At 25.2% G+C, this 13,390-nt stretch overlaps 2 protein-coding genes across 4 annotated transcripts; both read right to left on the reverse strand.

Moving 5' to 3' along the window:
• Positions 1 to 464: 464 nt before the first annotated feature.
• Positions 465 to 7,321, reverse strand: LOC123268363 (sorting nexin-6). Of its 3 annotated transcripts, XM_044733353.1 has the most exons (10): positions 7,040 to 7,321; positions 6,825 to 6,875; positions 6,477 to 6,692; positions 4,577 to 4,698; positions 4,056 to 4,500; positions 2,846 to 3,028; positions 2,543 to 2,560; positions 2,247 to 2,310; positions 2,066 to 2,151; positions 466 to 736 (listed from the first exon to the last, which is right to left on the reverse strand). In XM_044733353.1, the coding sequence occupies exons 1-10, from the start codon at positions 7,043 to 7,045 to the stop codon at positions 686 to 688; spliced, it is 1,242 nt and encodes a 413-aa protein (XP_044589288.1). In that variant the 5' UTR covers positions 7,046 to 7,321; the 3' UTR covers positions 466 to 685. The 3 variants fall into 3 exon arrangements, with proteins under 3 accessions (XP_044589286.1, XP_044589288.1, XP_044589289.1); XM_044733351.1 differs by lacking the exon at positions 7,040 to 7,321 and having other exon boundaries at positions 465 to 736; positions 6,825 to 6,884; XM_044733354.1 differs by lacking the exon at positions 2,543 to 2,560 and having other exon boundaries at positions 467 to 736; positions 7,040 to 7,318.
• A 2,998-nt stretch (positions 7,322 to 10,319) lies between these two features.
• On the reverse strand, positions 10,320 to 12,844 carry LOC123268753 (ras-related protein Rab-2A). Its single transcript, XM_044734104.1, has 4 exons — positions 12,637 to 12,844; positions 12,020 to 12,159; positions 10,574 to 10,930; positions 10,320 to 10,476 (listed from the first exon to the last, which is right to left on the reverse strand). The coding sequence occupies exons 1-4, from the start codon at positions 12,680 to 12,682 to the stop codon at positions 10,375 to 10,377; spliced, it is 645 nt and encodes a 214-aa protein (XP_044590039.1). The 5' UTR covers positions 12,683 to 12,844; the 3' UTR covers positions 10,320 to 10,374.
• Between the last annotated feature and the right edge of the window lie 546 nt (positions 12,845 to 13,390).

Here is a 13,390-nt window from a genome sequence, read left to right on the forward strand (position 1 = left end):
TCACGTAAATTTATTTAATTAAATTTTTAATTTAATTTTATAGCGACTAACAAATGTAACCATTTCATTTTATCTTTACTGAGTTATTGATTTAATTAAAATATGAAATAAATAAAGTAATAAATAACAATCGATTGTTATCTTTGACTATTTTATTATAATCCAATATATATTTATATTTATATATATATAGATACAAATTTTATTTATTACAGATAAAGAGTTCTAAATTAAAAAAATTTAATAAAGTATTTTATCATAATAATAATTAATACATATTAATAAATTCTAACAACTAAGTGTTCATTGGAATTTTTTTTTTATTAATTGATAACTTTAAAAAATGCTTTCTATTTTTTTTTACAATATATATATATATATGTATATATATATACTCATACACTCAATAGTTGATTTAAAATAAAAAATTGATTGATAATCTAACAAATAAATTTTTTACTATAATGATTGTAAAAAAGTCTTTCTTTTGCTTGAATCTAATTACTCGCAATATTAATTATTATTATTATTATTTTATAAGATATATAGATCATTTAAAGTTAGAAATAAAAAATATACTTTACAATATATAATTATTATAATTATTATCAAATAAATGCACCTGTCAAGTGCTTATGTAGCATAAGTGAAGTTGTACCCACATCATGAAGTTATTGTTACGAAATTATTCCTCTCGCAGTACTAGTAAACATTTTTTGAGCAAGTCGGCATGTGTCTGTTAGAATGAAATTTTGTTAATTAAAACTGATATTTAATTACGTATAAATAATAATAATGAATCTAGCCTTTAAAATATTATTATTATTTTTAGCAATCTTGCAGTCACTATGTGACGGCCGTGACTTGTGAATTATAAATAAATAAAATTTTGCTTTATTAAATAATGACTTTTGTTAAATTGTGTTGTACTTTCTTAATTATTGACGTTTTTAAAGATATAAGCTCATCCTGATGTTACGCTCATTGAGACCTTTCATTTGAGTACCCACATCAATTTTTCATATATTTATATATATATTATATATATGTATATATGAAAAATATATAATAAATGCATGTGGGTACTCAAATGAAAGCTCTTGATGAGTGAAACATCGAAATGAATTTATATTCTTAAAAATATCAATAGTTAAAGAATGATATTGTATCTTGTTAAATAATGATATTTTAAAAGATATAAGCTCATCCCGATGTTACACTCATCAAGAGCTTTCATTTGAGTACCCACATGCATTTTTTATATATTTTTCATATATACATATATATAAATATATAAAATATATGAAAAATTGATGTGGGTACTCAAATGAAAGGTCTCGATGAGTGTAATGTCGGAATGAGTTTATATCCTTAAAAATATCAATAGTTAAGGAATAATATTGTATTTTGTCAACTAATGATATTTTAAAAGATATAAGCTCATCCCGATGTTACACTCATCAAGAGCTTTCGTTTGAGTACCCACATGCATTTTTCATATATTGTTCATATATACATATATATAATATATATAAATATATGAAAAATTGATGTGGGTACTCAAATGAAAGGTCTCGATGAGTGTAATGTCGGAATGAGTTTATATCCTTAAAAATATCAATAGTTAAGGAATAATATTGTATTTTGTCAACTAATGATATTTTAAAAGATATAAGCTCATCCCGATGTTATACTCTTCAAGAGCTTTCATTTGAGTACCCACATGCATTTTTCATATATTTTTCATATATACATATATATAATATATATAAATATATGAAATATATGAAAAATTGATGTGGGTACTCAAATGAAAGGTCTCGATGAGTGTAACATCGGAATGAGCTTATATCTTTAAAAATGTCAATAGTTCACAAGATACAAGGTCATTTCTTAATTATGTACCTAGAAGGTATTTTCGAACGCAGCCTAAATAATCATCATAAATTGACTATTAGTGAGAATTCTTATTCTCTCAATAATATAGATTACAAAAGTTTTAAAGCAAAAATTTATTATCAAATTAATAATATAAAATGTTAAATAATAATAATAATATATTTACCTTTGCATGTTTAATTTCCAATTCAGTTAATTCAATTAAATTCTTTCTAAAAGCAGCTATCCGCCGAGTTTTGAAGTCTGTTAATTCTATAATTAAAATGATCATCATTAGCATAATTTTTATTAAACCTCAATTAATGTCATAGTAAATAATTAGTTAATTACTGTTTAAAAAACATTACCTTCTTTTCCTTTGTCCGACATCTGTTCGAATTTTTCGCAAGCTTCAGTTTGTGCTTTTTCGGCCTACATAAATATAATCCTTATTAAACAAACATTTTTTACTTTATAAAAAATTTGTTAATGTAATGTTCATGCCAAAAAAAAAAAAAACAAAAACTAAAGCTGTTGTATGACAATGATATGTTATACAGATTATGATTAATGATTAATGGGTACTTAGAATGCATAGAAAGCAATAATAAAAAAATATATATATTTAATCACGATGCATTAGACTTATAGTAAGTACACACACCTCAGCAACCTCCAGTGCCTGAAGGAATTCAGGAAAAATTAATTATTAATAAATTTCAGTATAATAATTACTTACTAACCCTTTTAATAAATATTTATCTACTAAATAATTCATGAGTTTTACCATTTTACCCTGTTAAGCGAGTGTAGATGCTATTAATGTATCGAGAGTGTTACAAAAACCCCATGCACTGGTTATTAATTTTATACAGCTCGGAAAATTCTTTATTTTTATTATTAATCACTCTAATGGACGTAAGGTATACATATGTATTAAATAAAAGTTTAATAAAAAAATTCTTACCGCATGAACATCTTTGTTACGAGCGCGAGCTTTTTCTAATGTACGATTAGCAGTTTCGTAAGCGTGTAAAGCCTTCAATCGTCTGAAAAGCAGACGTTTCGCAGCAGCAGTATCTCTCATGTAATATCTCAGCGTATCTGATAGCTTGAGATCTTCATCGGAAGCGACTCTGCCCTCAACTTTCTGTAAAATTATTTAAAATTAATAAATAAATATATCATCAAATTAATTATTAGTAAACTAGCGACCTTGCAGACACTGTGTGAGTGCCGTGACTTGTAAAATATAAATAAACAAAATTTTGCTTTAGAAAATAAAGACTATTGTTAAATTGTACTTTACTTTCTTAATTATTGACATTTTCAAAGATATAAGCTCACCCCGACATTACACTCGTTGAGACCTTTCATTTGAGTACCCACATGCATTTTGACATATTTTTCATATATACATATATATATATATATATATATATATATATATATATATATATATAAAATATATCAAAAATGCATATAGGTACTCCAATGAAAGCTCTTGATGAGTGTAACATCAGGATGAGCTTATATCTTTAAAAATGTCAATAGTTAAGAAAGTACAGAGCAATGAAACAAATATCTTGTGAAATATTGACATTTTTAAAGATATAAGCTCATCCTGATGTTACACTCATCGAGACCTTTCATTTGAGTACCCACATCAATTTTTCATATATTTTATATATTTATATATATGTATATATATATATGAAATATATGAAAAATTGATGTGAGTACTCAAATGAAAGCTCTTGATGAGTGTAACATCAGGATGAGCTTATATCTGTAAAAAAGTCAATAGTTAAGAAAGTACGGTTTATTTTAGCAAATATCTTGTGAAATATTAACATATTTAAAGATATAAGCTCTATCTAAAGATATAAGCATATCTAAAGATATAAGATGTATATATGAAAAATATGTCAAAATGCATGTGGGTACTTAAATGAAAAGTCTCAACGAGTGTAATGTCGGGGCATTTTTCATATATACATATATATAATATATATAAATATATGAAAAATTAATGTGGGTACTCAAATGAAAGGTCTTGATGAGTGTAACATCGGGATGAGCTTATATCTTTAAAAATATCAATAGTTTACAAGATACGAGGTCATTTCTTAATTATTTATTTTTCTAGTAATATAGACAATTATTAAAAAACTAACGCGAATTTTTTCAAAAGTTTCTGCAATCTTGGTCAAAAACCTCTCTAACTTCCCCGAGTCGGTAGTAGCCAACTGCAGTAAATTTGTAGAAATTTTAATATAAGAATCGGCGACGTCTTTGTGCTTCGTTGTTTGGCGATCAGCGCGAGTGGTAGCTTCTTTTAAATTATTATGATACAGGTGTAAAAATGTAAGCTCCTGATCGAAGAAATCATTAACATCTTTTACAGTAGCTGACAAATAATATTCATCGGTGGTTTTTGATAGTGATTTAACCAACCCTCCGAATATCTCGATCTTATTTTTACCGCGGACACACAAGTCTTGATCGTACTCCAGGAAGACTCGCAAGTTATGGTCGTTTCGGAATACTGGGTGGTGAGCCAACCGGGTCAGAAACATTTCGTGCATCGCGACTGTTTTTTTGAATGTCGCCAAGTATTCGCTGTAATTAAAATCATATTTATAATTAATTAATTAATTAATTATTAAAATTTTTTTTTTGGTAGTTAAGTACATACGCTTCTAATTCTTGCTTCATTTTAGTAAATTCTTCTCGGGTCATATTTCCTTCTCCTTCGCCGAGTTTTTGTAATTTTTCACGCGACGCATCGAAATCTGGCCTTGGTGGACACGGCGGAATCTATTTGATAAAATAAAATTATTTTTTAAAGTTATGAATCCATATTTATACATATAAGATTTTTATATTAAATTTATAACAGCGCTTAAGTGAAACTTAACCCATTTTGGCTCGCCAATTTCTTGGGGCTTCATAAAATAGATTTTTAAAAATAATTTATCTGATAAAAGTTGATGAAAATATCTCTGGATAAAATTATTTCTAATGGAATAAATAATTTATAAAATATCGAATCTAAAATTTTAAATTTTAATTATTTAAATGATAAAAATATATTTTTATTGAACGTTAAACGTGAGGCTCCAATCAACATAATATGAACTTTGATTTCATAAATAATGCATTATTTTATATTTAAACTGAAATGTGAAAAGCATGTCATTAAGATCATGATGAATGTGTTCCGTTCAAAAGTAGGCCATTTTTATATAGGCTGATTATTTATGCATTGAATTTATAAATATTATGAATGTATCAGAAGCTAATTCAGGCTTCCAATAAAGTTCGTCAGTTTTCAGCAGAGTGGATTCATTTAAAAAAAGTTATTCAGTATCTCGTTTTTGATCACACATAATTAAATTTCGGCTTTGTGGTAGAATTATTAAACTTCAATTCGCTAATATTTTTTACATCAAGCAAAATTGTAAAACTGTCAGCTATCAGCGAAAATATTAAATTGAAAATAGAATTTAAAATATTAATATTTCAAAAGTTTATGATTTAGCACCTGTCATTTGTTAAATTTAAATCAAGCTTTTAATAAAACACCGTTTGTACATTTAGGAGTAATAAATTATTAACCAACTGTCTATAATGTCACCTTGCATTATGATGGTTATTCTTATTACTTATTACTTATTTAAATGTTACGAGAAGAAATTTACATCGTTGATTTTTGCATAATTTAAATCATCTTAAAAGCTATTTTAAATTTTTAAATTAAAATTGATTATTTTTTATTTACGATGATAAATTTGAGATATGTTGAATTTTCTTCATTAAATAATGACATGTTCAAGGTAAAAATGATTTGAAATTATATGAGATATTATAACAAAGATATGGTACTGAATTTAACAGACATCTTACAATTTTTCAGATTTTTATAAGTATTAAATTGTAATGAACAATATTTATCAAAAATAATCTATATGTAGAAATTTATAAAAGTTAAAAGTGCGAATTTTATAAAATATTTTTTTTTTCTTCAGAATTTATTAGCTCTAAAAATTCAAAAAATTGTCAGCTGTTTGCTAATTTAAATCTTTAAAAATCATTAAAATATCAAAAACAAATAAATGTTTGCTTTTTTCATTATTTCAACAATACTTAATATTATTTCAATCATAACAATAGCTCTGATAAAAATGATAATAATAACAAATGAAAATAAAATTAGTCATCTGAAAATTTTCATAATTGTTTTATTTAAAAAAATTGTTAAAAAAAAATTTTTAAAATTTTGAGTGCAATTTTTTAAAAATATTTTTCTACTTATAATTTTTATTGATTAAAAAATCAAAAATTTTTAAATGCTTTATAATTTCATAATGACATTTAATTTAGCTGTCACTTGATAATTTTTTTTAACAAGAAAATTTGTTCTAAAAAATTGTATTTTTAATTTATTAAAAATTTCCACAAGTCCATTTTTTTGAAAATTTTTTTTGCCATAATTTATTTATTAAAGAAAATTAAAAAAATTGTCAAGTGACAGCTAAATTTAATGCCATATTTTATTACTAATAATAATAATAATAATAATAATAAAAACTTACAATGTAACCAGCATACTCTTCTTCCTCTTCAAATCGATCATGCAGCCAAACAAACTCCTCATGTTGTCTAACAACAAGAAATTCAGTTTTTTGAAACTCCGGCAATGTTGTCTTAGTATGTACTGTAAATTTAACTTTATCTTTCTCACTCAACGCGTCAGATATGTCAACTTGCAATGACTTGTCAGTCAGGTCAACATTGTCGGCCTGAATAACCTGAAAATTATCGAGCCATCAAAAACACTCAATTTTTTTCCAAAATAATTATCCACTTACTTATTATCAAAATAAATAAACAATTTTTTATATTATACAGCTACAATTGACAGAAATAAATAAATAAATTACCTTTTTAGGAGGAGTACTATTTAAGATGTCAGCGTTATCACAGATTCCGTCCTGCAACATTTTGGAGTTAAATAATTAAATCCAGCGGTTCCGGTTTATTAAAAGTATTTTGGGACTTATTAATAAATTTTAATAAAACAGTAAAAAATAAATTAGATAAAAACTATGTTTTAAAAATGCAAAACCGGGCACTAGTGATAACAGGTTCCACCTACCATCATGGCGTCCACAGATAATTCAACACTTGTTTTTAAATGCCGATGAATAACAATTATTTGTTGTATTAAATTATTAGTCCTCACTCAACACTTTTATAACTTTTGACACGTAGTAAAAAAAGTGTAAACTCGTTCACGGAATTATTAATTCTTTATTTTTTTTTTTAATTTATTTATTTAGATATTTAAAATAATAACGGAGCACGTTTGTTATAAAAACATCATTCTTGTCATCTTTTTAGTTGACTACGACTACAATTTACTAATCAGCTGCAGTATATTATGAAAAGGACATAATATATATATATGTAGGGGTAATGAGTACTGCAACACGTCATGTATCGCTCTTTTTTTAAATTGGTGTCGTTGTAGTCGATTTTGAAATTTTAATTTTTTGGCGGTAATTATTTAATTTATTTTAAATTATTAAAAATAATTTTGCAGATATTTAATAACTTTTTGCAATTTTTCTGACAAATAAATTAGTACAAAAAAATTAGGAAAACGATTGACCCTGAAGGTCATCCCTTTAACTTCCCGCCAATTCTATACCTAAACGCTTAAAATTGCACTTATCACGTTTTTGAGCTCTTCGAGCTCAAAAGTTTGATAGAAGTTTGATAAAACACTATTTTTTGAATTTTCAAATCGCAATAACTTTTGAATGAATAAACCGATTTTCACGCGGTTGGTGGCATTCAACGCAGTTTTTTAATTTTCATGAAGAATCTTCAAGTTTAAATTGATAGAACGAAAAATTTCGGAGTAATTCCGAAAAAAACACTTTTTTCGGTTTCCTTTCGTCAACGATAACTCACGAACGAATCGACCGATTTTTACCGGACTGGCAGCGATCGACGTGGTTTTTTTATCTTAAGAACTGATTAGTTTTTGGAATCGATCGGTAAAGCCGTTTAAAAGTTATTCCAAAAAAACCACTTTTGAAAAAAATTTTTTTTGTAGTTTTTTTGCGATTTCTCTAAATCTACTTGGTCCGATTTTCGTAAAACAGGGTGAAAACAATAACTTCCCGATTTTTGAAAATCTTCGATTTTCTTAGCGGGAAGTTAAAAAAATATGAAAATTAAGTTAGCCGACATTTAAAAATTTTTAAAAATTAAAAATGCAATTTTTATTTAAAATAAATTTGTTAAAAAAAAATTAAAAAAAAGAAATAAATTGACAAAAATGAAAAAAATTGATACTTAAAAATTTAAAAAAATTAAAAATACAATTTTTATTTAAATAATTTTTGGAAAAAATTAAAAAATTTGTAAATTATTGAGAAAAAAAAAATATTTTCATTATTCTTGATATACATATTTATTAAATTAATGTACATTAAATATATATAAGCATATATCAAATACCAAGTTTATTTTTAATTAAATTTAAAGTAATTGTCTTAATAAAAGCTTTCGTTAAGATTTAACTTCCCTTATTTAAAAAAATTTTTTTTTAATTTCACATCATATCCACCATTACGTTTTTTGTACCTATAAGTCTTAATTTAAAAATGAAAGTCCCAAGGAAACATAGAGATATTACATTAATAATAATAATAATAATAATAATCATAATCATAAGTAATTAATTAATTAATTAATATTATTAATTTCCCATAGATATATATGATATTAATTATTTTGACTAGTCTTAAAAGCAAATACAATCAAACAATGTGCGTATGTTAATTCCAACCAGCACATTTTAACATTTAATCATCATTTGTCATATATATTTATTTATATTTATATACTTGCGTTATTTATAGTATGATATCTTTTAATCAATCGAGTTATTAATTAATTACTTGATATTCTTACCGTAGAAAATAAAAATTTGTTTAAAAAAAATTGATTACATAAAAAAACTACCAAAACTCTGCGTTTTAATAAAAGTGTTACATACTTAAATTAGGCATTTTTTTTTTAGCAGAGTTTCAATATCTAAATAGTCAAAATATCATAATTCACAATTATTTAAATTAATTTAAAAATTAATTAGATATATAATTAATACATCTTACATATACATGAACTTTTTTTAGTGTCATTCCTGCTCAATAAACATTTACTCTGTTTATTTAATATATATATATATATATATTTTTTTTTTTTTTAACATCAAGTTATAAAGTGAAAACTAAGTAGACTTTTATGCAAATATATTTACTTAATTGTTTATTACTATTTTTTTTTGTATAACACAATTCATTCTCATGTAACAAATTTATGCAACACGTAATCTGATTTATTGAACGGAGCGTTGAGCACGCGTTATGTTATAAGTGTTATTTTTTATTATTAATATAACATAATTGTTAACTATGATATACAGATTTTATAGTAATAATTTTACAATTGATTGCAAGTTATGTACAAAACAGTGGAAAAAATTTGGTAATTATTTACAAGTGGGGTTTAATATTTTAATTTTCATTTTTTTTCAAAGAAATGTTTTTTTGAAAATTTTGATATTTTTTTTTTTCAAAAATAAATAAAAAATGAACAATTTAAAAAAAAAATTTATTACCACAATTTTAACAAATTTTCAAAAAAATTTATAAATTGATTAATTTATTATTTATTAAAAAATTTATTAATTTTTTTGAAAATTGGGATATTCAATTTTTTTTTTAATTGTTCGTTTTTCAAGTATTTTCGAAGAAAAAAAAAAATATATCAAAAAAAGATAAAATAGAAATTTTATAACACTGAAGTTAGCAGACGTCTAAAAATTTTTTATTTTTTCTATTAATTAAATTACACCTAAAAAGATATTTCTAAAAAATTGCACATAGTTTTTCAAGTTTTTTACAAGTGAAATTTTTTTTCAATTGTTTAATTGAAATTTTTTCAATAAAAAATTTTGAAATGTCGGCTAACTTTATTTTCATAATTTTATCCAAAAACATGAGCCAAAATTTTTTCCAATTTCTGAAAGTAAAAAAGCTATCAAAATTTTTATTTTTTTCTTTCACAATATTTTTTATCGCGTAAAAACAAACAGAATAAAAAAAAATGTTAATTTTTAACCTAAATATGGCCAAAAAAAAGGTTTGATCTCACTTGTAAATAATTACAAAAAATTTTCAATAACATTCAATGAAAATAAAAGATTAATTTGTGATGAAATTACCTGAGGATTTATAAAAACAATAATTATAGAAATAGAAATTAAGTGGGTGATTCTTTGATCAATAATTAGCATATTTTAATATATTTATATTTGTATTAATGTTAGTTAAGATTGAAGAGCAGGAATGAGACTTCAAATGTATTTGTTTAGATAGAGGGATAATTTATTGGTGGACAGGTGGCTCTTATTCCCTAGCAACAACCACCGCCTGGTGCATTACCTTGACCGCCGGTTCCTGATAGACCTCCGGGGTTGGTCGGGGAATGCTGTGGTCCAATTTTTATTCCGTTGGCCTGATAACCAATGAATACAATTATTGTCAATCAGTTTGATTATTAAATTAAACGGAGTAATGGAAATTGATAATCGATAAATAAAATAAAGTAAAACCTCATTGTTGATGTCAAAGACACCCTCCTGTATTTTTTCGTAAATCTCTTTGGCCGTGTTTATGAAAGCCTCTTCGACATTAGCAGCTGTCTTGGCACTGGTTTCCATAAAAACTAATCCGTGCTCACGGGCAAACGCCTCACCCTCTTCTCGGCGGACTTCTCTCCGGGCGTCGAGGTCGCTTTTGTTCCCGATCAGCATTATCACCATGTTGGAATTCGAATGCTGTCGCGCGTCTTCCAACCAGGTTGTTAAGTGGTTGAATGTTTCACGGCGTGTGATGTCGTATACTAACAATGCACCAGCTGCTCCGCGGTAGTATGATCTTGTTATTGAACGGAAAGCTTCTTGTCCTGCCTGTTTATTTTAAATATACATTTTTTTTTATTTTAATTAAAAAAAAATTCAATTTTTAATACTAATTGTTTTAATTGACTTAAAAATATTTTTCTAATAAGAAAATTATTTGACGAAATTTTTAACAAAAATTATCATTAAAAAATTGTCATAAAATTTTGCTTTATTAAATGACGACTTTTGTTAAATTGCACTGTACTTTCTTAACTACTGACTTTTATCAAGATATAATCTCACCCCGATGTTATACTTATCAAGAGCTTTTATTTGAGTACAAACATGTATTTTTCATATATAAATATATATAATAAATATAAATATATGAAATATATGAAAAATTGATGTGGGTACTCAAATAAAAGCTCTTGATGAGCGTAACATCGGGATGAGCTTATATCTTTTAAAATATCATTATTTAACAAGATACAATATCATTCCTTAACTATTGATATTTTTAAGAATATAAACTCATTTCGAAGTTTCACTCATCAAGAGCTTTCATTTGAGTACCCACATGCATTTTTCATATATTTTTTATATATACATATATATGATATATATATAAATATATGAAAAATTGATGTGGGTACTCAAATGAAAGGACTCGATGAGTGCAATATCGGGATGAGCTTATATCTTTAAAAATGTCAATATTTCATAAGATATTTGTAAAATTCCACTGTACTTTCTTAACTATTGACGTTTTTAAAGATATAAGCTCATTTCAATAATATACTCATCAAGAGCTTTCATTTTTCATATATAATTTTAATATATGCATATATAAATATATATAATATATGAAAAATTGATGTGGGTACTCAAATGAAAGGTCTCGATGAGTGTAACATCAGGATGAGCTTATATCTTTAAAAATGTCAATAGTTCACAAGATACAAGGTCATTTCTTAATTATGTATCTAGAGATAGAGAAACCTTGAAAAGGGACTAAGTCAAGATCTTTGCAATGACACTTAATTTCACTAAAAAAAACCGATTTTATCATAGGACTGTCCTGGATACAAAATTTTTCTTATTCTCTTAATAATGTAGATTATAATTAAAAAATTATAAAAAAAAAATGATTACCGTATCCCAAATTTGTAATTTAATCTGTTTGCCATCAATAGTAATCATACGAGCTCCAAATTCAACTCCAATTGTCAAGTCATGGACTGGCTGGAAACGTTTGTCAGTGAATTGTAACAAAAGACATGATTTACCAACTCCTGTAACACGAACCAAAATAAAAACATAGATTATTCTTGAACAAACAAAAATAAAACCCTCCGATAAATATCTGTAACATGAATTTCTCTTTTTAATTAAAATAAAATAAAAACATTACTACGCTCTAATGACAATAGACAATAGAGTGAGTCATAACAAATTTTTCGTAACTGTATCAATATTTATGGTAATGATTTGATGAAGCAACCAAAAAGATGTCAGTGTTTAATAACAAGTTGAAAAATAATATGTAATTTTTAATGAATGCCACAATTATTTGTAATGAGCAATTACCATAATTCAGATGGAGAAAAATAAAATATCCTTAAAGAAAGTTTTTAGTACGTAAGCCCTGATGAAAACATAGCTGTCACACCAGGCGTAAAAGCAACTTAAGAAAATCTATCAACCATTTTATGTTTACGATAATAACGGATTACATATTTTTTTAGTTTATATAAATAATAAATAATTACCTGTATCGCCGATTATAATATACTTGAACAAATAAGCGTATGCCATGGTTTGTTATTTAAATGTATTTATTTTTTATACGCACGATCCTTTAATCGTGTAAAGATTTATGTACTTTTTTTTCGACACTACAATAAATTACACTTTTTATTCTTTTATCTTTCTCCCTTGGGTCGTGACGTCATTCAATTGCTTCGGGCACTTTCGGCGATTGTCGGTAATGTTTAAAGGTCTTAATACATTTACAGAATTTAATTCAAATAATTAACCAAATAAAATTTGCAAAGTAATTTATTTAGAAAATTAAAAAAACATTTTTTTTTAATAATTCACTTGCTGTCAATTTAATTAATAATAAGTATTTAATGATTTACAATTATTAGAAATAAATTTCTCGGTGTTAAAAGACCTTTACCGCGACTGCGCACGGAGAGTGAAGGCTGTTTGCAGCAGCTGTTGCGTTACCAACACAAACAACACTTTTAATCAGCTGTCAGAAGGTTTGTAAAAGTTTAAGTTGGTCACAATGTTAATTTAAAGGATTTTTCTGTTTTTTTCGTTATTTTTAAGGTTGAAACTACCTGACAGCTGTTAATTTTTTAAGTTCTTGTAACAAATAAATTACACTTATAAAAATGCTTTCAAAAATTTTATAATATTAAAGTATGAAAATAAAGTTAGCCGATTTCTAAAAATTTTTATAACTTTTTTATTAAAAAAATTATTACAAAATCATTAAAAAAAAATTTTTTCATT

Source organism: Cotesia glomerata, linkage group LG7 (genome assembly GCF_020080835.1).
Source record: "Cotesia glomerata isolate CgM1 linkage group LG7, MPM_Cglom_v2.3, whole genome shotgun sequence".
In the NCBI taxonomy this organism is placed as follows: Eukaryota; Metazoa; Arthropoda; class Insecta; order Hymenoptera; family Braconidae; genus Cotesia; species Cotesia glomerata.